Source organism: Podarcis raffonei, chromosome 10 (genome assembly GCF_027172205.1).
Source record: "Podarcis raffonei isolate rPodRaf1 chromosome 10, rPodRaf1.pri, whole genome shotgun sequence".
Lineage (NCBI taxonomy): Eukaryota > Metazoa > Chordata > Lepidosauria > Squamata > Lacertidae > Podarcis > Podarcis raffonei.
The window spans coordinates 50,907,362-50,932,145 of record NC_070611.1 but is presented as its reverse complement, the minus strand read 5'-3'; the positions used below and the strand labels follow the sequence as shown (position 1 = coordinate 50,932,145).

General features: G+C 41.1%; 1 protein-coding gene across 2 annotated transcripts in view; it reads right to left on the bottom strand.

The window, feature by feature from the left end:
• The window catches only part of SYN3 (synapsin III), a 177,363-nt gene that overhangs the window by 138,486 nt on the left and 14,093 nt on the right, over positions 1-24,784 (bottom strand). The window contains exons 2-5 of one of the 2 annotated variants that reach the window (XM_053407333.1): positions 20,049-20,516; positions 12,213-12,263; positions 11,718-11,775; positions 10,091-10,182 (exon numbers count right to left, since the gene is read on the bottom strand). In XM_053407333.1, the coding sequence (XP_053263308.1) occupies positions 10,091-10,182; positions 11,718-11,775; positions 12,213-12,263; positions 20,049-20,362 (515 nt within the window). In that variant the 5' untranslated portion in view covers positions 20,363-20,516. The remainder of the gene's footprint in view (positions 1-10,090; positions 10,183-11,717; positions 11,776-12,212; positions 12,264-20,048; positions 20,517-24,784) is intronic. The other variant, XM_053407334.1, reaches the window with a different exon arrangement.

Here is a 24,784-nt window from a genome sequence, read left to right as displayed (position 1 = left end):
TAACTGCCTCACACAGGCAAGATTCAGGTAGGTAGGCATGTTGGTGTGACGCAGTCTAAATTAATTAATTAATTAATTTAAAAAATGTCCAGTAGCACCTTAGAGACCAGCTAAGTTTGTTCTGGGTATAAGCTTTCATGCGCATGCACACTTCTTCAGATGCACTGAAACAGAAGTCACCAGACCCTTATATATAGTGGGACAGTGGGATGGGGGTTTTCTCAGAAGGGTAGGAGGAGATGGGTGATTGACTCAATGGGTATGGCAAACCTGTTGACTATTGTTAATGACCGCAATTAGTCCTACAGGAAAAAGCAAGGGACCAAAAATATCTTTAGCATATGTAATGAGACAAGAATCCAATATCTCTATTCAGACCAGGTCTGAATAGCTTATACCCAAAAGCTTATACCCAGAACAAACTTAGTTGGTCTCTAAGGTGCTACTGGACAATTTTTATTTATTCACACAGGCAAAAAAGAGAGGCCCCCACATTCAAGAATCCCTGCTTGGCTGTCCGGGTTCAGGACCTTCTGTGGGCTTGAACCCTAACAAGCACCATGCTCAGCTGACCAGCATGTTTTGACTAAAGAGGAGATTTGGAACTGAACTGTTTTCTCAGGACTCAGGGCAAAGCAGGGAGAATAAATAATTAGGCAATAAGATGTGACAGGCTGCACACTGCTGTGGTATTATTGGCCTCCTCAGGCAAAGTTCTGAGGCATAAATCCAGCATATATGTCACTTCAGCTAGCGGGAAGAACGATAATCTCCCAAAGAATGTCCTTTTTCAGGTGTGCCTGAGCTAATAGGAATCAACAGTGATGACCTTAGAACAAACCCCGCGATGCACTGCGGCACCTCATGGACATTCATTCACGTGGGTCTTACTGAAGTAACAGGGCAGTATTGCTTTATCCTTTAGTGTAAATAGCTGAAATCATATTACAGTCATATGTGACAGAGACTTCAGGTGTAATATCCTTAGTGTTCTTTGGTTCAAGTAATTGCTGTGATGGCTAAATAAAGACTACAGTGAATCTGAGTCAACTATTCACAGTTTCACAAACAGTGGTCAGCCAAAATTGGCAGCTGCCACAACTCTCTATATTTTCTGACATACAAAGGCTTGTCTCTGACTTGCTGAGCTTTGGAGACATTCACAGTATCCGAGATGCAAATTATAGCTTTAGTCCCCCTAACTTGAGCCCCCTGCAATCTTTTTTCTTTTCTTTTTTTGGTAGGAGGTGAAGGTTTAAAACTTCCTTCTCCCTGTGATTCCCCTTGTGCTGCTCAGCTGAATGGACTTTCAAGAAGGAAGGAAGGAAAGTAGGAGAAAGGAGGAAGGAAAGTTTTTGGGGGGGAGCTGCATCCCTTCTTAACTGATCTGAGGGAGAGTATGCTATGGGCCATGTGTGAATAAGCAGTGGGTCAGAAGCAGGTCAGGGGGTGCAGATTGCAAACTGCTGAATTAGGGATAGGGGGAAAAGCATGTTCCATGGAGACTATGCATACTGACTGGAGAATGTGCATATTGCCCGAAAAATACACAAAAGCAGTTGAGATATGCATATTCATGAAGGCCTGTTGGAGATTATGCATATTGGCCAGAGAATGTACAGAACTCAGTCAAGATGTGCGCATTCCCCAAAGCTTTTGGGAATTATGGATAATGGTTGTGAGAATGTACAAAAATCCTCCCCCCCCCATATCTAGGAGAAGAAAAGATCTCATTGAATGTAAATGATATGTAAAACTCTAAATAAAAAGAAATGTATATCATGTAAATACTATTACCAATATAAATATAACATAAATACGATTACTAATAAGTTATTTTCTAACAATGTTCCTATGCTATGTAGGTGACTATCTTTTTGTGCCTTATGGTGCAGATACATGACACACATTCTACAATCTTCAAACTGTATGCCTTCCCTCACCCTTTTTATACTGGCTAGTTTTATCATATTTACCAGCTCTCAGATCCTCAAAATTCAGTCTTTTATGGTACGAGTTCTTTTTTCCAGTGGGAACTTTTTTTTTTTTTTTACATAAGCAAACAATTTAACAAGTGGGTTTGTAAGTAAATCATAATTTAAGCAATGGGTCTGTAAGTAAATTGTATCTGGTTATAATGTTAATTTTGTTTCTTACAAACCCCCAAAAGGGTCTGATTTGGGGGCTGATGCCCTCCTATTTCATCACTATTTTCCCTTTGTTTTAAACATCCTGCCCTCAAATATACTATTTATCTTAATCAGCCCATTATTATACCTGCTGATAGATTGTCTAACAAAGATGTATCTCCTATTTCCTCATTATAACAAACCATTAAAAATGGTGACTCAATTTTCTCTTGTATACCTGTTCTCAACATTGACCATATTCTTTGACTTTTATCAGTTCTTTGTGTATAAATACTATTTTTTTCTTGCATGCAGAATAAGTAGTTTTCTTAAATCTATGCACTAAATACAAATAAAACAGGATTCTCCAGGGAATCCTTCCTTGATATCAAGGTAAAGGTAAAAGGTAAAGGACCCCTAGACGGTTAAGTCCAGTCAAAGGCGACTATGGGGTTGCGGCACTCATCTCACTTTCAGGCCGAGGGAGCCAGTGTTTGTCCACAGACAGTTTTCCGGGTCATGTGGCCAGCATGACTAAACCGCTTCTAGTGCATGAAGGACCGTGACAGAAGCCAGAACACAGAAACCGCCGTTTACCTTCTTGCCACAGCGGTACCTATTTATCTACTTTCACTGGTGTACTTTTGAACTGCTAGGTTGGCAGGAGCTGGGACAGAGCAATGGAAGCTCATCCCGTTGTGTGGATTCGAACTGCCAATTTATGATCAGCAAGCCCAAGAGGCTCAGTGGTTTAGACCACAGTGCCACCCACTCCTTTATATACCAAGGTAGCATACATAAGACACTCTCATTTTATCTCCACAACAAGTTAGGCTGAGAGATGGTGCAAACCTAGTCACAAAGTGAGCTTCATGGCTGGACAATGTAGATCTTTATAACAACTTCACAGTTATATCTCAGGATAAAGTTCAGATGTTATTTGGAAAGGGGTGTGTGTTTGATTAAAAATGAACCAGAAGGGGAAAGGGGGCTTGGAAAGTGGATTGTTTCCCAGGATCAAGTGAAAGTCATCTGGAGTTCCATATGTGAACAACAGAGTAGAATGAGACCCTCAAATGCTAACCTTTGTTTCCGCCCCCCTTTCAAACTAGACTCAATAAAAGGCCATGATGAAAGGAGGCAAATTATGATAAGAATGATACATGACCAAAAACAAAACAAATTTAAATAGGGCTTTCATCTTTCCTGTGATTTAACTATCAAAAACCTGGTTCCTGGTGAGCGATAACTCCTTCAGATAAGGAATATGGGATGTGAAAGAACTTTAGAAGGTATTAATACCCCCAATCTTTCCCTGCCCTTGTCTGCTAACAGTATTTTTTATTTTTATTTTCTGGCAGCTGCCTCCACTCCAAATGTTTTCCCAATAACTGTCAGCATCTTTCTCACACATAGGCTGGACGCCAGCTGCTGAGGAGTTAAAGAGGGACATTATTCATCCAGAAGATAAGCAAACCCACAACGAGAGTAACCCCCCTGCCCCAAGCAGCTGTTTAATAGCAGCAACTGGAGAAGAGACGGTAAAAGGCTGAGAAAAAGAGAGAACTTTCTATCCCTCCCCCCGCCACTTTTTAAAGAAATCATGGTGATGGTGACAGATTAAGTCAAAGTAATTTGTATAACTGCATAATTTCTAGACCTTATATATATCAATCTGTCTGGGATGCTTATAGCCAGATCCTATGAGCCACCCTATTGTCAAGTAAGAGTTTTAACATGGGATGAAACGGCTGCTGTGTCATGACTAGCAATATAGCACTCATATTTATCCAGAAAAGAACATTTCAAGGCGGGTAAAGGTATTTGTACACTACCAATAGTCATCATTGTCAGGTGCAATATTGTCAGGCGAGGCTGCTGAAGAAATCCCAGTCTTCTGACAAGCAATATTTCAGTTACATTGGCACCTAATTTGTTTCCTGCCTCAAGGTGTTGGTGATGCCATTTAAAGCCCCCAAACACTTTGGGACTCGGATAAATGAAAGATCATATGTTTCCACATGAACCTACCTACATTCTATAGTCATCAGAACAGGCCCTCTTACCTTTTCCTGCCACTCCATGATGACAAGACATAGTTAATGGTTTATTGTAAATGCACAGGTACCTCCAGGTTCAATCCTCCCTAGTGTAAGCAGGAGCTGCAAATCATAATCCCTGTTTTAGTGCTATGTCTGAACCTGGGATTGTGGAATGTTTTGTCTTGGCTTCTGGCCATGATATGTTTGAGCAAAACAAACCATGGTTTCTGATTTGGACATTACAAAACTGGTCACTTGAAATCAACACCTACATTTCCCCCTTCCTCACTTCTTCAGCTTCAGGTCACATGCATCTCTTCCATCTTTGTTCTGGCTTTTGTCTCATTCCCTCATTCCCCTGAGTTAATTCATCCCTCCTTTTCAAACCTACACTACCTCCTGTTTCCCTTGGCCTGCTGCCTTCTCGCCAAGCTACTGATTTATGCTTCTGGGCAGGGTTGAGAAGACTTCAGGGTTGCATGATCTGCTAGAGCCCCAAGACCCGCCAACTAGAGCCAGTTGCACAACACATAAACTTAGAATGAAAGAATGCTGAGTCCAGGAAATTGTTTTGTGCAACCATTTGGGATGAAGCCCACAAGCCTTCCACCCAAAAATGCATTCCTAGTTACCTCCCCCCTCAACATTCTCACCCTTTAGGCTGGTGTTTTATGGCAGGTGTCTTCTGCAACATGCAATCGACAGAATAATAGTTTGTTTGTAGAGGATCCATTCTGCTTCATTATTTATTCTGTGATGTTTCCCCAGTGCTACTACATGATTGCTACCCATAGGTGTTATAATGCATCCAAAGTGCACAACGATGGAGGGGCATATAATGCAACAAAATGTGACAATAATAAACTGGAATATTTGTTACAGAATTTCCGCAGGAGGTCACAGGGTGTGCACTAATTGGAATTCAAGAACTGAGAGTGCCTTAAAACTTTTGCGAGAACAAACAGTATTGAGAGCAGGACTGCGTATGTCTGCTGCAATAGCATCACGAGCACAAATCACAATGAACGTGCAATCAAAAGGATACCTTCTTTCAGCAATATAACTCGGGGCAATTGTGTTAAATGGGAATGCAAAATCCTTGCTGATCAACTTTAAATCACTCAAAGATCTACAAGTAGATCCTATTCTGCCTTCTGCCCACCCTAGGCTCATGTTTCTCTCCCTTCCCACGCACTACCCCTCCTTCCTTATGGCTCCAATTTACTCTGCTCCTCCTAGGATATTATCAGCAGTTCAGCCAATGGCAGCCAGAGAATGTCTTCTGCTCCTCCCCCCTCTTTTTCAGTCACTTCCATCGCAAAAGCTCTATAGTGTGTTTCAGTACAGAGTAATACAATCTGGGCTAACACTGTGCAAAATGTGGATTTGTTTTCTGTTTTTATACACAACCCTGTTGGAAATATAGACACATGCTATGAAAAAGGAAGGTAACTTCCTTTAATATAGCAGGTTTCCCCAGCGTGCAGAGTAAGAGAAGGCAGTGAATATGGTTTTATTGCATGTATTTTATTAATGTGGACTGTTTCAAGAATTGTTTTAACTACCACTATTTATGTATTACTGTTGCATTTGCTTGTCTTACCATTCTAATAATCTTGTGAGCTGCCATGAGTACATTTTCTTGGCAGGAAGGTGTGGTAGAAAGCCTAGCAATAAATAATTTTTTTAAACATCATGAAGTTGTCATAAGGCCGTGTATATTCAGGCCACAGACAATCTGGAATTCCTGTGCAACAGGTCACAACTGTGTCAACATCACACACTAGGACTGGCCAACCAGAATCGATAGGAAAGTCACTTTTAATTAAAGGATGAATAGATTTATACCAAGGAAACAGAACAACCCTTGACCTCTCCATAGTTCTGACAGGGGAATTTTAGCCAACCACCATGGTAAGAATGAATGCATTTATACAAAAGCATTGAAATACAAACAGAGACCACAGCATTAAGCCACTCCCTCCTGGCACTAAGAATCCCTTTAGGGGCTTTGCTCTTCTCCAGGGCTTGACTCATTGCCCTCTCAGCTTTTGTTACCTCCTCTTGATCAGGCAGGAAAACTTGGTTCTTTATACCAAGCCAGGCCACTGGTCCATCTAGCTCAGCATTATTTACACTGACGGACAGTAGTTCTCCAGGTTTCAGGTGGAGGTCTCTCCCAACCCTACCTGGAGATGCCAAGGATTTAACTTGGGACCTTCTACACTAAGCTACCACTAAGATATATTGATCTACAATGACTACTACTCTTGTGTTTGATCTGTATCTTGCTTCCCATTATCTGTACCTTTATTGAAAAAGGCTAGACATCACCTTGCCAACAAAGGTCTGTATAGTTAAAGCCATGGTTTTCCCAGTAGTGATGTATGGAAGTGAGAGCTGGACCATAAAGATGGCTGATCACCGTATAATTGATGCTTTTGAATTATGGTGCTGGAGGAGACTCTTGAGAGTCCCATGGACTGCAAGAAGATCAAACCACTCCATTCTGAAGGAAATCAGCCCTGAGTGCTCACTGGAAGGACAGATCCTGAAGCTGAGGCTCCGGTACTTTGGCCACCTCATGAGAAGAGAAGACTCCCTGGAAAAGACCCTGATGTTGGGAAAGATGGAGGGCACAAGGAGAAGGGGATGACAGAGGACGAGATGGTTGGACAGTGTTCTTGAAGCTACAAACATGAGTTTGACCAAACTGCGGGAGGCAGTGAAGACAGGAGTGCCTGGCGTGCCCTGGTCCATGGGGTCATGAAGAGTCGGACACGACTAAATGACTAAACAACAACAACAACAACATAGAGCCCCATAGGTGGTTCTCTAGATCAATCATTGTGGTATATCCATTCTGGTATATCTGGGCTTTATCTTACTAAATGCATTATACTAAATGGTGGTCCCCACAGCAGGAGAGATTTAGCTTAAAATGGTACTGAAGTTAGCTGCTAACCTATAAACACAGTTAACTCACAGTTGTGCAAGGAATAAATTAACCAAGAGATCACCGACAGAACTTTATCAAATCCTCATACTCAGGGCCGGATTTAGGTTTGATGAGGCCCTAAGCTACTGAAGGTAATGGGGCCTTTTATATGTCCAGCTGTCCTTTGTCAACAACAAATTGTCACTGTTTTTTTCTGTTGAATATATGCTATATGGTAATTTATGAGCAAATAAGCAAACTAGTGATATTTTAGGGAGCTGGCTAGCAGGTGGGGCCCATTACTTACATCATAGGAGCCTACACAACGCAAAACACTGTTGCTGTGTGTAGGTTTTATTTTATTTGTTTTTTAGCTTATATTTTGGAAATGTACATCTAGTTTTTCCCCCTTTAATTTTTTTGGGGGCCCCCAAGAGAGTGGGACCCTAAGCTATAGCTTGTTTAGCTTCTAAGTAAATCCGGCACTGCTCATACTATATTTTTGGCCTGAAATAATAATAATACCACAATATCGAATTCAGTGTTTCTATCTTTTGGCTGATAGGTACAAGTTTATTTTTACACAAAGGTTTAAAAGGGGGCTTGTGTGAAGGGCAGTGTTTTCAGGTCATTTTCAATTCCAGTTCTCCACACATGAGGGCAGCTTCAGCCCATAATGCCCCAATGGGCATCAACCTAATAGATGTACAAAAGAACGTGTTCAAAGTTAAAAGCATCTTCAAGTTATATTTTACGATGAATATTATGTAAGGTATGATAGATGCCTGTCTGCTCTTGACTTGCCTAGGACTCTGGACAATGAGAGGTAGGAGTTCAGTCTGGAACATTGAACGGAAATCTGTTTCCTGCCTCCGCACAGATTAATTTGAAGGCTATGGGAATGCTTTCTTTTTTTCTGAATGGAGTTATAGAGGAGGATAAATTAGGGATCCTTTCCAACAGACCCATTAAAAGCATTACTCCCCCACCCAGTATCTTCTAAATTACTCCAAGGGTGGTAACACAAGACGGTCGTGCTGTGTTTCCCAAGGGCCAAACTGGCACATGTGTTGAACAAATGCTGAGTGTTTGCAGCAGTATGTCAGAGCAGATATATGTCAAAACACATGCCTTGGGCCACATATGCAAGAATGTCATCCTGAGCACACCTACACGCTCATTAACAGCCAGATCCACAACACTACTAAGGTGAAGTAATTGGAGTTCAACTTTTCCTACCTCAGTGAGTCCGATGGGTCTGAACTGGGTTAAATTTTGTATTCTGGATTGGGCTGCTATGCTCCACAACACACACATCACACACACCCATGTGCTGTCAGACAGAGAAAGTTGTATACAGCCCCTTGTAATTGCTGTGAGGTGGTTTATCACTTGTTCAGGACTGGGAAAATAAAATAACCCCAGAGGACACAAGGAGATGTGAAGTGGGAGGTTATTGGTTTGTGGGTTTTTTGCTCTTGTTTTTATTATGCATTTTGTGTTTTTATCTTGTATTTTTATGTTATGAGATATATGGATGAAGGGTGGTATACAAATTTTAGGAAGAAGAAGAAGAAGAGGAAGAAGAAGAAGAAATGTAAGGGATGAGTTGAGTAGGACGAGTACAAATTCTAACCCACCCCCCTCTCAGCTAAGGGTCTAGGAATTCAGATAAGAAAAAAGACAACTGTATCCAAAATGAACAGACTGGGAAAAATTAAATGAGTTCAGCAGCTAGCATTGCTGTGCACACCCAGACATCAATAAGTTTTTGTGTCTCAGAAAAATAATAGTTGCTCTGTGTCCCTGGATGTACCGTAACACAAAATTCATCCATATGTACTTTTCCTTTGCTATGTTTTTCCCATTCTCGTTGCATTACAATGCATGCCTATGAAAAGCAGGCACAACCCTGAGGAAATTGCTTTCATGCTAATCAAATTTGTGGTGTAGACTCCTGTAATTTGAATAGAATTGTGTCTTGTGAACATCATTCATGGTCCCAACTCCCCATCAACACCCACAGCCTCTTCTTCCCCTGCAAATTCCCAGGGAGTTTGCTCACATAGAGATGCTTGTATTTGCATTTTGTGTTGTATAAAAATAAATAAAACTTAATTGTTATCCTGCTAGAATCACAGAGACTGAAACTTTATACCAAGTTGGACCAGCAGTCAATCTTGCTCACTACTGTTTACAGTGACTGGCCTGGCAGTCATGGTTTCAAAGAGGTGCAAAAGCCCTACCTGGAAATATGAGGGTTTGAACCCGAGGCCTTTGCAAGTGAGGCATGTGATCCACAACTGAAACACATGCTTTCTTAAAGCAGGCACTTGAGATCATATAGGGTGGAAGTGGTTACATTTTGCAAGAATCCTTTTAAAATACTGGTTCACAAAAGGAATGGCCATAAAATGCAAGGGACAATCCACATACATTTTATAAATTTATACATACACATTTTTTTGACCCAGGGAATGAGAATGGGGTGGGCTAAGGTAAGATGGCAATGCATTTTGGATATTTGTGGATAGAATTTTCTAGCAGTATGGACACACTCCAAAGTAACACTGCTCCGCTTTTCCAAGATCCAGATTACTATGAAAAACTGCTTCCAAAAGAATCCCTTTCATCAATTAACAAATACACAAACCAAATCAGCCCTTGCTTCCTGAAGTCCTGACTTTGAATAAACTTCACATTCCATCAGGCTGGTCAGCCCATAACAGGTTGCTCATAATTATCCATCCCAGATAGTAAGAAAACACAGAGGGTGGAATTCAGTGTTGGACTATTACAAATGCTCCATGGGTCATGGAAGGTGTGCAGAGGGACTGGGGAAGCTCTGTTGCACAAGCAGAGGTCCTTGTGCAGGGCTTCCACTGATGTGGTTTATTAGGTGAATCCCACCCAGATTGGTTTTTTAAAACAGCAACAAGATTGAGATTAATTGTAAAGGGGAAAAAGTTAATTTCAATCACCTGACCACTTTGGTGCCATTCCGTATGACTTGCATGTCCACCATACAGCCAGTGCCTACATATGAAGCCAAGTTCAGTTCTGAAAACTCTGCCTAGAGTGGAAAAATAAAAATAAATGAGATTATTTGATAACAGCAGAAAACACATGAAATAAAACTGACCTATTCCTGGATTTCACTTTCAGACAGAATGTTTGTCTTAACAAGATTTCTACCAGGTAGCAGCATATTTAATTAGTAGTGATTTGTTTGGCAAATGTAAACTGTTTATGGTACAACATTGGCGAGAATGTAAGCAAGTGAGGGAAGTGGGCTGAAGCAATTGTTGTTTATTATATTTTTACCCAAGTGTTTGATCTGAATCAGAGATGAGGAATCAGTGGCATTGCAGATGTTGGTGGACTACAACTCCCATAATCCTTTACCATTGGTTGTACTGGCTAGTGCTGATGGAAGCTGAAGCCCAACAACATTTGGAGGATCTACTGGACTCTGCCTTCTCCCAGGCACACAGATGGTAACTGGCACTAAAATCACAAAACCATACTTATACACATCTGGTTTCTCTGTATTGAAAGCACCAGTTGATTTGTAAATTAGGGGAATCGAGCTCATGTCTACTTGCCTAGAAACCTTTCCAAGAAATCAAGGAAATGGGAAGATTTGGGAGTGGGGGATGCAGAGGGTTATATAGTGATAGGGGGAATGGCACAGTCCTCAAGTTATGTGCTGTTGTGTTGCAACTTGCAAATAAACAAGGTGTACTAGGGTGTGGTGGCGAATGGTTTATACCATTTGGAAAACTGCTGGGAGTTTAAGAGATAAAAAAAGGCAGAGCCAGGAAGAAATTGTATATTTTCCAAGCAGATAATTCAAAAGAAAGCCTGGCCTTTTTTCACGCCAAATGTGAAATCTGGCGTGTCAGGAAAGAAGCAGAAGCAACAGATCAAAAGCTCGCCATAGTGTGTGGTGTAAGAGCTTATACAGAAGGTGATGGAAAAGAAGAACCAGTGCTGAAGGCCTTCTTTTCCAAAGCCAATAACTTGCAGGGGGAAAACACTATTTGTCCTTCTGTGCCTTCCGCACAAAGCAGGCCATAGTAGAAAATTAGAATGCGCCAAGGGGGAACTGAGATGTTATAAGAATTAAGAAGGCAAACATGTTAATACATTTCAGAATTGTTCTGGGGTGTCTTGAGAAGGTGTCTGTGGATGCACCTTTGCATTAATAATACTTAATGCACTCTGACAAGAAAACAGGTGGGAAGTGATGTGGTTTGCAGAAGTGTTAAATTGTTCAGACGTTTTCTTCTAAAATATTCTACTATTTTGCTTTTTTAAAAAAACTTAAACAGCAGCAACTTCCTCCCCTCAGAAAGGCCATGTTTTCACCTACAGCAAGCAAAGTATGAAAATCTGCAGCGTGATTCAGCAGGCACCTGGAAAAACACTCCAGGCCTTGATGAATAAACTACCATAACAGAAAACCAAATTAAATCTGATGTAAGCCAGCTCAAAATGCTTCCTTAATTTCAACTGCCTCCTAGCTGAAGTGCTCAGGCACCTGCAAAACAAGTACTGAGTTGCGTGCCTGAGCCAATTTTTGACAGATTTTCATTGCCCACTAACCTGTTCCACTCGGATTTCAAATTCCCCATTCACCTTCTTCCCTTGAAAATATTTAGACCTATGGAGAAAATAGAGAGAGAGAGAGAGTTAAATAGATATAAAGGATGCTTTTGATTGCTTTTTTGTTCGGCTGTTTTTTCCTTGATGTTGAAAAACGTGAGCCTCAACAATTCAGACATAGAGGTTGGTTCAGACTAAAGTACAATCCTAACTATGCCTATTCAGAAGTAGGGATGGGCAAATCTGTCAGTATCTGTTCTCCAAGTTTCTCATTGTCCCAATCTTAAATTCAGAAATTCACCTTTCTGCAAAAAGTTAGCTAAATAAAAATCCTCATGAAAATGCAACTTTCTCCTAGTAAACATTTTTGTATCCAGTTTTGACTAATATACATATTTTTGCAAACCTTTCCTCCTAATATAATCCATTTTTGTATGTTATTTGCAAACTGAATCAATTCCCCCACATCCCTATGTAGAATTCAATGGGGCTTACTTCCAGATATGTGAGGTTAGGACTGCAGTCTCAGTCAGGCTTAGAGAGGTCCTTTGGAATCAATGGGACTTAAGTTAGCTGTTATTTCAATGGGTCTCTAAGCACGAGTAAGTCCATGTCATATTTTGCAATCCCAAAGTGATTGTTCAAAATTTATTCTCTGTAAATGGATGGGCATAAAAAAGGCAGCACGCATTTACAATATCCGTGCTCGGGGCTGATTTGTTTTTGGCTGTAAGAATTATTTCTGTGGAGGGGAAACATGTTTGTAGTTATCTATCCTGTTTCATTGGGACCGCCAAAGATAATAACAATTCCTGAAGAGGAAGCATATCAGTAAATAAACTAGTATTACAATTGATCTTTTTCCTCTATATTTTTCCAGGGCCTGACCTCTTGGGTCTACCCACCCTGCTTCCCGCCCCCCCACTCCACCCTTCTGCAGAGCCAGATTCATCCCAGCCACAAAATGTTGGCTGCCACTCTCCCAGATGCTCCTTAAGGGCTTTTGTATAACATGCAGCAACAATTTTGCTTTACACATTATTCAAATTAGTGCATTGTTGGCCTGTCCCCTGTTACTAAGGCCAGACAGCATGCCAGAGATACACGCAAGAGGGTATCCGTTTGTTGCAACAGCATGGAAATGCTTATTACAGGCTTGTTTTCAATGGAAACCATCCATATGAACTTTGGGAACAGGTTAACTTGAAAGCCACATGAGATCCATAAATCAGCCCATGTTTCCTGACGGTCAGCCCAGGTTCACTCACGGGTCCCAGCAAACCTTGCCGTGTTTCCTCTACAACTGTACCTGTTTTCTCATTATGGCTGACATCCACGAACCATTTTAGCAGGTGTTCAGTCCTATAAATCCACTTTAGTTGTAAAGGGTGCACAGAATGCTGTGCACTGCCACAGCTAAAGCAGCTCATTTCCTGGAGCTATGCCATCTGCAACTGCAAACACTTAATTATAAGATATTCAGCCTTCCTTTGAGCCAGCCTTCCTTTAAGCCTGTGGTACCCAACATGGTGTCTTCCAGATGGCTGGTGCAGTCAACAGGTGTTAATCAGGGCAGTCAACACAGTGCAGTCCAAGCCAGCATTCCCAAATGGTCAGGGATGACGGGAGTCTAGCAACACCTGAAGGGCACCACGTTGGCTATCCTTGCTCTAAGTAATCACAGACTTTTCTCCAGTCACCTATGAACCATGGTCACGTTTCTGGCCTGTCAGAAGCAGGCCAACACCATTTTGGCTTCTATAACAATATCTCTCTGGTGGTTCAAGAGAAAGGCAGAACCCTAGGCAACTGATCTTCTCAATAATGTTTTATCTTAAGTGTTTGGTTTCATTTTGACATCATTTTATGTTTCCCATCTCTCACAAACAGGCATATACACCCAGGATACCACCTTGGTCATTTAAACCACAGGCAAAGAGTCTGGAGCAAACACCAGCAATGACTCTCGTAGTTGGAAGAGAATGCACTCCTGGTCCTGCTTTTATGTTAAATTTACCCTCCCTATGCTCATTCCTAATCTCTGCCACTTCCATGAAGGTATTTTATTTGTTCATATATCAGAATTTGTATAACTGCTTAGTTGCAGGAATGTGTAAGGGGGAGTATATGAAATAGAAACTATACACTAAAAAGTGATTTTTTTTGTTATTCATATAAATAAATACATAAATGAAATCTGCAGTTAAAATACACATTATAAAATAAAATGGCAAGTCAAAATACATATCCGCTTTACATGTCTGGATAGGATTGTTAAACAAAAATGTTTTTAGCAGGCACCAAAAACAGTACAGTGAAGGTTCAATTCACCTTTCTACAGCAGATTGGTTTCAACACACACACACACACACACACACACACACACACACACACACACACACACACATATCCATCTTGGTCCTCCAGCTAGGGAACCACTTCAGCCAGGAAAAAAACTTCACTTGGGATACAAATCGGGGCAGTGAGGGGTGTGCATTGGCACGAGTGCCAAGGACTAGAAAGAAAGGTCTTGGGGTTCACATTTGGCCCCTGGGCCTGAGGTTTCCCACCCCTGCCCTAATGGGAAACCTGCATGCAGGACCTGAGTGCAACAGCACCATATTGTGGTGTGGGGCATGTTGAGCACAGCCCTGCTATCAAGTCATGTGATGTTAACCACATGGAGATGGATTCTTTGAACAAGGCTGCCATTGTGGTTAGAAGAGTTAATGTGCAACTAATCCATATTTAAGTGCTCCTGAATATATGTCCTAAAGATATTTAAAAACATAATGGTGTTAAACTCGAATTCTTGATCACACCAGCTGTGTAAAAGTTGAAGTGTACTAAATTTATAACTAATGGAAAGCAACTCCACATCTACCCCCAGGGACCTATTTGCTCGATTTAATACTCATGTCTTTATTTGGTATTGTTCTTACAATTTTGCTACTTTGTGGTGTGTTTTGCAAATGTTCGTTTTTGGATTTAGGAAGTAAGATTTGTTGTATGATAGAATAACAAATGAGCCGATTTGTAGTAAAAGGTAAAGGTACCCCTGCCCGTACGGGCCAGTCTTGCCAGACTCTAGGGTTGTGCGCTCATCTCACTCTATAGGCCAGGAGCCAGCGCTGTCTGCAGACACTTCCGGGTCACGTGGCCAGCGTGACAAGCTGCATCTGGCGAGCCAGCGCAGCACACGGAACGCCGTTTACCTTCCCGCTGGTAAGCAGTCCCTATTTATCTACTTGCACTTAAGGGTGCTTTCGAACTGCTAGGTTGGCAGGCGCTGGGACCGAACGACGGGAGCGCACCCCGCCGCGGGGATTCGAACCGCCGACCATGCGATCAGCAAGTCCTAGGCGCTGAGGTTTTACCCACAGCGCCACCCGCCGATTTGTAGTATCAACATTTAAATGGTTTGTAAGACTGTAAGAAATTCAGATTTAGAGTAGACCCAGCAATATCAGTGGCACATGTCAGTGGGCTTACTGTGAACATGCCTACGTCTGGATCCAATTCTGTTTTCGAAGATAGTATTTTAGAATTCTTGGGGCAGAACATCTGCCACTTTGCTTAATAATACACTATGAATCTAGGCATTGTCTGCTGAAGGCACAAGACAAAGCCCCTTCGCTGAACCTAAATGGGTCTGGAACTGGTCAGTGCTTGGAAAGGAGACCACCTGCAAACCCCATGCACTGACTTGGGTTCCATGATATACATAAGGAATATTAATGTACGAAATAAAAAAAAAACCAATTGCCTGCTTAGTGTAAAATGAGTGTATCTATTTTCATCTATCAAAAGTTGGAAAGTATGTCACTGGGCCATTCGAAACAAGAATCTATAGGGTTAAACACAGTACATTTAAGGAGACTCTGCTAAAGTAATTAAGGCTACCAAATTTGACTCGCATGACTGTATTTATAACCTAGGAGGGAATATTTTCCAGACCCCTTATGTCTATTTTTGCATCAATGCTAATCCTTCAAATTTCTTGGTCACCTTTCTGCCAGGAGGACTGGATCCCCAAGGTGCTTTAAGTATACACTACAAAAATATAAATACAAGTGGCAGCAGCAGACCTGTGAAACACTACACAGTTATGTGAGAAGTGTTATTTATCATGTCGCTTTGACAGCCTTACCTGAACTCTCTGCCACAATTGGATGACGTCCAGGGTTTTCATTCGTACCCAACCCCCCCGTGCAGCTGTCATTTGCTGTAATCCTGCATACAGCTCACTCTGTGCAGGATTGCAGCCAGTTTGTTTTTATTTATGTTGTAATAAGGGAGCATGAGCTACTAAGGGCATTTCACACATGGGGCTTAAATTGGCTTTATTTTAAATCTGCTCCTGATGTGTTTATAAAACCTGGCCAGCCACAGCATACATTGAATTTCACTTCTGAATTCTCCCCCATGTTAACATTATTTGTAAGTGATGCTAATAGTATAAAAGAAGCTCAAATCCACTATGTATGAAAAATGGCAAGAGAACCAAGTCTTCCTGTTCACTCTTTCAAAGGAAGTCCAGGAAGGGTTGCTGCTGCTGGAATCTTGTGGGTCAGAACACTGGTATACATTAAGTATTTACAAGGATTCCAAGGCATCATGTAGTAATGTGGTATAACTTAGGATTCCCCCAACATGTGTCACAGATATTAGTGTACAATTAGTGAATTTCACCTGCCATATTATTCTTCAATCTCCTAGCGTTGCATGATCTTTTTGCATCTCTGCACAGTCTAATTTGCACGTAACTATTATGGGAAGGAAATGTGTTTTGTCTGCATGTTTTCTCTCTCCTCTGTTTAAAACAATCAAAATGTGGATATGTGGGATGTGTAGCTGTTAACCCTTTAGCAATCTTCCAAAACTAATGAGGGGCAGTGGCATTTCTATTCTTCATCACAACAGGGCTTGAAGATCCTCCCTCCTTTCCACCCACCCCCTTTAATGGAAATTCTTTTTTAGGTGTTACACCTAAGCAAGAATCTCCAAATTTGCCTTGAATTTTTGGTTTCACTGGAATTCAGAGGCAACCTAAGGATGTATAAGCACCCCTACCTTACCCATGGGAATTTTGCGATACTTATTTCAGTGCTTCTATTTTCTGATTTTAACTATTAAAAGTAACTTAAGGGAGCTATCAAATGTTTTGCCCAAGGTGGCTTACCTTCTGATAGCATGGCAGCAGCAGGAGTTGGGGAACAGTGAAGCAGCTGTGATTTTTCACTGTGTACCAACACACTTGCTCATTCATTGAAAACTATAGTTTGATTTAGTGTTCCATGAAAACCAGGCCACCATGCAGAAAGTATTATTGCACCTCACACTGGAACCACATTATTAAGTATAAACTGAGGGAATGATCCAGCCAAAGTTAAGCACTTTTTAGTCCCACTGATTTTAACCTTTTGATTTGTAAATGATACAATGTGAAAGCCATTATGTTGTGGAGGAATATTAAGCAAGTCAGCTGGTGACTGTGGAATAATCTGAGCATCATTTAGACAAAACACTGCTTTTGTTTTGAAGATTGGTGGAGTAACTGATCAACGCATGCAAAATATTTATTTTCTGTAATACGTTGTGTCTCAAGATGTGGTATCAATAGACAACTCTCTCTCTCCCTCCCTCCCTCCCTCCCTCTCTCTCTCTCTCCCAAAACTGAAGAAGCACAGCCTTTTCTTGCTGCTGAAAGGGTTAACATTATATAGCCCTACTTTGTATTTAAGAAATTCACTCCAGCAAGAGCATGATTTTACTTAGAAGTGATTTGGGCAAGGAAGTTGCCAGAGGTGGGACGTTTTCCTCCTGGATGAGGTCATGTGTTCAGATTTGGCTGGCTTACAGTAACATGGAGTTCTGCCACTCCGTTTCCTCATGTCCTCATACTGTGAATAAATACACTGCTATAGTCTTCTCTCCACCCACCAGCCAATCCTTTCCCATGTTTGTTGACTCTGCATTCCCACAGGTGTCCTTGGGAAGTTAAACAGTTTTCAAAAATGCACATCCCCGAGGGAGAAAAGCAAGGAATTTTCTGCAGTATCAGCTAGATACACCAGCCTTCTAGGTAGTTAAACTACTTTGTTTTGACAAGCAGGAAGAGAAGACTAAATGAACAATCTGGCTAGGCTGCCCCACCTGTCACCCAAAAGTGCACTTGGACTGTACGCACTACAGTATGAACAAACATCCTCTTCTTTCTGTCACAAGGAGAAAAGGATCTTTCCCAAAATTCTACCTAAACAAACAGAAGCACATGCATACACACAAGTCAAGTCCCCATTTTTCTGGCACATGGTGCATCCCTCTTCCTGAGCCAAGCACTCCACAGAGCTCCTAAAACTAGGTTATTCTTTATTTAAGGAGTGCCACAAGCTCCCTGCCACAAATCTATTTCCAACCAGGCACATAGCACAAACTGCCTTGGAACTAAAGCACCAATCACCTCACTTCCGAGGACTCATGTGCACCCAGGGGTAGTTGTGATTTGTATTCAAGGGCAGCCCACCAGCTTTATGTTTCAGTACAAACTGCTTCTGAATATCCCTTGCATCTCAGAAATGGCTTGCTGCTACACAGCCCAATGGGATACTGTTGGAGGAAAAAGAAGAAAAGGCTCCATCTGCACTGTACAATTAAAGCAGTATCTTACTTCTCTAAGCAGTCATGGCTTCCCCCAAAGAATCCTGGGGACTGCATCCCTAACAAAACTAATTCCAAAGATTCTTTTGGAAAAGCCATGATTTTTAAGGCGGTATGCTCCTGCTTTAAATGTATAGTGCAGGTGGTGCCTAAATCTCTTGGCATTTGGAATTAGTTGCATGGGATTACAAAAAAGCCTGAAATCTAGTTTGTTGTTATATGGCTGAGAAAAGGGGTGCAATGGCACACATATTGAGGATGCATTTAAATGCTCTGTTGATGGGGATGTTGCAGTAGTATTGGATGCTATAAGTAGCATGCTTCAGCAGGGGGTTGGACTAGATGAGCCTTCCAGCTCTGTTGATTATACAAAAGAAGCATGGGGAAATGGCTGGAAAGTTGTACAGTTCAAGACTGTTGTCCTCCAGTCCAATCACAGATGTTCTGACCCGATAAAAGTTTGAGCACATGACTTACATGTGCAAAGAAGCTCATCTGCTCATGCTTCCTGCTGATTCATTTCTGAACCAACCACATGGCTTGCAGGTGTTTGTGAATATACTACTCAAGATTGGGTCATCATAATGACTCCTGGAGATGCATGTGTAGCTCCTGCTGAAGGACTGGGCCCTGGATACATAGATTCAGTTTCATGGTTGTCACTTCGATCTTGACTAGCTTTGATTGCCTGGTGTATCCCTCTGGGAGGGGGGAATGAACTGTACCCTAGATTATTAAAAGCTGAGCATTTGACTGGTGCACAGGCAGAACCAGGTACATGTGCACAACTTTTGGAATAAAGCCCTTTGCTGCATATCCATATCTGGAGCCAAGGCTCTTTATATCTTGTTATTTAAATAAAGCTTTTTTGGGGGGGGGGGTCCCTAGGAAGTGGAACTCTGAACATTGACAGGTCGAGACGTGTGGTTCTGACATCACTCTTTCTGTGCTGTCAGATACAGGTTGAAAAAACTTCTGGTCTGGATGCAACAAGCTATTGAAATGTGTGAATGTTTGCATGTTCTGGGAAGACTATCAACCATGAAGAAAAGCTGTGAATGAAATGTTTACTCTAGAAAAAACAATGGAGCTGGAGATGGGGGGCATTCCATTCTTTAGTTTCCTCTAGGACTAAAAGTCACAAGCAGGAATGCCAATGACTTCTTGCTTGTGGCTAAAGAAGACTGTGGAATTAGTTCTGCATGGGTGGCAACAGGCACGGAGGTCCATTAAGAGAGAAAACGTGAGTTTAGGTTTTAATTTGCAATACTGAATCACTAAATACAGCCTGTACTCTAATTACTTCCAACCATTGCCAAACTCAGTCAGAATCCTGAACACTATAGTGTCATATTTCTATAATACATTTATTGTACAGCTCTATCTGGAGTTCCTCAGGAGAAGCAGTGATGAGATTCTGACATCTAGCGTTCCTCTGTTGCATTACAGGAGGCATAAAATTCACACAGAAGCAGGTTAGTTGAGAAAACAGCAGGTGGTATTGGACCCCACCCCCGTTACAGAAAAAGAAGGGAAATCAATCCTATTTTATTTAACAACATTTAACATTTAACAACATGGCCAGTGCTCATGGATGATGGAAGTTGTAGTCTAACAAATATCTGGAATTCATTGTGTTGTCTACCTCTGTAAGAAAGTATGGGTACTTACCAATCAGTGTGCGGATCATCAATTACCAAGAGGATTTGGGGTTTCTGCTGGACTACAGGGGTAGGGCTTGCTGTGTGCTCCATGAGCCCCGCAGCTGCTTGCGTGGTCTGCTTCATGGCACTGGAGATGGAACTAAAGATGCTGGTACCAGAAGAAACAGAAGCAGGTTGCTGTACAGGCTGCTGCCTCCTCTCTGTTGCTGGGGAAACAGGATTGCTGGTGGAATTATCGGGACGCTGAAGGTCCATCATGTAACCATTTGGCAAGTTGGCCACAAAACTACTATCTGAGAGGCGCCTTCGCAGGAAATTCATTGTGGCTGTTTCCCGAATACCCAGGTAAGACAAAACAACACAGTGGAAGAGTCTAAAGAGCCTTTGGGGTTCTTGCTGCCTTGTTGGAAGAGATGTTCTGTCACCAGTTGTACAGTGGGGAGGAAGACACTTGATTTCCTCAAGATAGTTTTACCTGTAAAAAACCCACAAAAAACCCACAGTAAAACACAGCTCATTTGATTGGATCCCTATCCATAACCAATTCATGAAAAACTACACAAGGCAACCCCTGTTTTAATAATAATAATAATAATAATAATAATAATAATAATAATAATAATAATTTATTTATTTATTTATACCCCACCCATCTGGCTGAGTTTCCCCAGCCACTCTGGGTGGCTCCCAATCAAGTGTTAAAAACAGTACAGCGTAATGCCAGGCAGGCCACAAAAGCACAATGTTGATGGAGTCCAACATGTTTGTGGGAGCAGTTGGGCAGCCCTAGCCCTGAGACTATACATAGTTGTCCATGATATTTCTATGACAGCTTGATAGTTTACGATACACTCTAGAGATGTCGCAAGGGGCATCAAAAGCCCAACCTTGAAACGGGAAAGGATTGTCAGCGCTGGCATTGCACATCATGTCCCTTTGTTTGAAAAAGAGACCCTTTGGATATTAAAACTGTGATTTATAATTTTGAATTTCACAATGCTATTCTTTCTGGCAATGGGAACAATCACATGGCTTGTCGCCTGACCATGGCAGAGTCTTATCATGGCAACTCCATGGGTTGCAAAGGCCTTTTGTGATGCCTGCTTATCAGGGGAGCCAGAGGCAGCTCAGCAAAAGCCTGCAACGCTGGGGAAATAAATCCAGTGCTAATCCTTGGAAATTACAGAAGCCATCTCCATCTTCAAAGTCTTCCTGTGCAACATATTACTTATTTCCCCCTTCCCCTGCAGTAAAGGCCTTTCAAATGAAAGCCTGCCTTTGCACATTCTTGACACAAACACCTCTGCCATCATTAAGATTAAGTCTGCGCATAAATGTCACAGGCATTCCTGCTCTATCAAAGATTCAAATGAAGGCGGGTGACGTCAGTGCAAACTAAGGGCACAGATAAAATAAAAACTACAGATTTACTGAATCTGGCTCTTTTCTTTTTGAAGCCCTGAAAATAATGGGGTTCTTTTGTTTGTCTATTTTTCTCCCCCAATTTTCTATAGTCTAGTTCTGGGATCTAATGAGAGATGGGCAAATCTATCAGTCTCGGCTTCTCTCAGCTTCTCATTTTTCCTGTCTTAAATTCAGTTTCCCAACATCAGTGGTTTGTTTGTTTTTTATAAAAAGGTTTTTGTGGAAATGCATCAGCATTTTAGTGTACACTTCTAATATACACGTTTGTATGAAATTTTCCCCAGTATACACTGTAAATATTTTTTGTAAACATTTTTGCAAAGAAAAGTACAGATTTCAAAGGCTGGCTGTGTTTCATTTCTCGTATTGTTTTGGAAAGTGCAAATTAGGTGGATTCACCTTTAAATGCAAATTGAATCAAATTTCTCCCCCAGCCCTAGGCCTGATGGTACATGATGTTATATGTGTTTGCAAAAGTCTAGTCTCCCACTAAATGACAGGAGACTATATGGCATCATGACTGGCATTAATAGAGCAGAGCCTTCCTCTACTGAGAGAGATATGGCTTTGAAGTGCACTGATCTGAATAAAATAAGCTGGGTGTATTTAATTCGCAGGGCCTGGCAAGATGCATTAAGGATCCGCTGTGATATAAAAATGCCTATGGGAACAGTTGGAAAGCAACTTGCTGGTTCTCTCACAACAGAGGAGAGCTTTTCTAGTCTCAGCCTGTCCTGTGCTCTGATGTATATAAAATAGAACTCTTCTCACATCATCTCAAGGCTCTCTCTACCATGTGTTTTTATAGCTGTCACAACAGATCCATGTTTTTAAAGCCAGGGTTAAACTGAGCTGTTTTCTTGCTATGGAGCTAAAATGGCCACCTCCGCAAAAGGCAGCCCAAATTTGTACCCTACAAAGAAGATGAGAAAAGGCAGCAGACTAAGGGAAATGTGTTGTGCTTGTATAAAATATCCTGTCTGAGAGTGCCTTCATATATTATAATCTTGTGAAGAGCCTTAGTACAAATCTGATGATTATTTTTTGTAAATATACAAATCTTATATAATACTATTAATAAAAGATCAACAACATGAAAATTTTATAAACACATGCAAAATCCCCAAACAATGAATGCTAGTAAGCACCAATTACAGATCACTGGTCAAACATATTTTTTTCAACAGTGGGTTTCTCTCAAGATAAAGCTGGAAGGTTTATACCTGATTTGTTAAAACTGAGCATATTGAACTACTGAATGCTAACTGTGACAGCCAGACTTTGATACTAACATTTGTGTGTGCACTACATAAATACACAGTCACTATAGGAATGTGCTCCCAATGTATGCATGTACAAAGTGCACGTGTCTTGGACCTCTCTCCCATTCATAATTTAAACAATCATAAGATGGACTGAATTGGCCTCAGAAGATGCACTTCATCTAAGGCCAGTTTCTCTACTATACCAGGATTGCCCTCCCCATGGATCCTAATGTACTGAATATTGTTAAATCTGGATCAGTTTTTCATATAATTCTGCCATTGTAGACATAGGGTGGTATCCAAATAAGTTCTGCTCAGAGCTGACCTATTGAAATGTCTGACTAACTTTGGAAATAATCCATAAGAACTAACATGTAAACTGTGTTACTTTTATTGTTGTTAGCCACTCTGAGCTCGGCTTCGGCTGGGGAGGGCGGGATATAAATAAATTATTATTATTATTATTATTATTATTATTATTATTATTATTATTATTATGCTGGGCCAGATCAATGGTCAACATTTTTTCAACATTTTTTTCTAGTGAGAATGATCAAACTGGAGATGCACTTTTGGCATTTGGTCCATCTCTGGATACCAACTGTATCTTCCATCAACTCAATTTTCAAAAACGTTTATACTAGTTGTGATAAAAATGGCCACTTGAGCCAATAAAGTTCATGGGATGTTGTTGTTGTTGTTCTTATTATTATTAGGATTTGTTTTTAATCTGCTGCCACCTGTCAGTTCCAGTGCCTGTCCAGTTATTATGATTCACCATTTGTCACCATGCATTTTCTTATGTTTATATCCCATCTTTCTTCCATCATGGAACCAAAGGAAGCATACATCTGGTTCCTAGGCGGTCACCATTCAGGCACTGCCCCAGACTCTGACCTAGTTAGCAAGATGGTGACCTCCTGTGCCTTCAGACCATACCCAGCAGCCATAAGCCCCTAGGAATGTATCACTAAGAACAAAGTACTACATTGAAGCCTTGTGCGAATTAAGCTTGCAGGTGACTTTTCTGTTGCTTTTTTTGTAGCAAGGACACATTACACCATTGTATAAAACCAGCTGCTTCCCCCAGGTTCATTAACCCATTGAGAAAGAAAATGTCCAGGTCAATTTTTGAGGCATCAGAAAGGACTCTGACTGAAAAATCCTCTGGCCTTGTTCTACTAAAGTTTCTTTTTGTCTTTATTATATCCCAGCTGCTGGGCTGACTATTTCATACAGTTTGGTTGGCCTCTGGGAGAACAGAATGCTGTACTAGAATGCTGGCTTGGTCCAGCATGTTCTTTTTATGTGCTTATGTTAACATGGTTATAGTGTATGGTTCCTTCTAATTTACAGTTTTACTCTTAATGAATTGTGTCTCATCCTGCTACAGAAATCCAATGAAAAACAGGGTGAACATAAAAAACTGGGTGAACATAATAAATTCACTGATAAAAAAGAAGCAATGGATTTGCTTCCATATGCTATTCTATATGTATAAATGCATATTTTAAAATTATTCTTATTTTTACATGGAAATACATTATATACACAGTGTGGAAATCTGTAACCAGGTGTCATGTGCCTAGTAAGTCAGCTAACCAGGTACTAACTGTTGGTAGGTAACTTCAAGGCTCCTGGTCTCCCTCCTTAAGGATCTTAAACTGGACTTGGACCAAACAGCTATTCAGATTCCTTCACAAAGAGGATTCCGAGACACCATTAATTAAAAAACTGCTCTCGGTAAAGGATTTAACTACTCTGGGATTTAAGCATACTTGAAAGTCTTTGATATTTCATCCAGCAGGCTGAACTCATTTGAATAGTTATGTGGTTCAAACGATGTGTTATGTTAATTTCATGAAAGCAACAAATGTGCTTCTTTTAAAGAATGTAAACAGCTGCTGTCAGGGGGGGGATGTGGCATATGCCAACTCTACCAAAATGACAGTGGTACCTCTGTTTATGAACTTCATTTGTTCCAGAGGTCCATTCTTAACTTGAAACCGTTCTTAACCTGAGGCAGGGGCTTGCAGAGGCCTGGGCCAGGTAG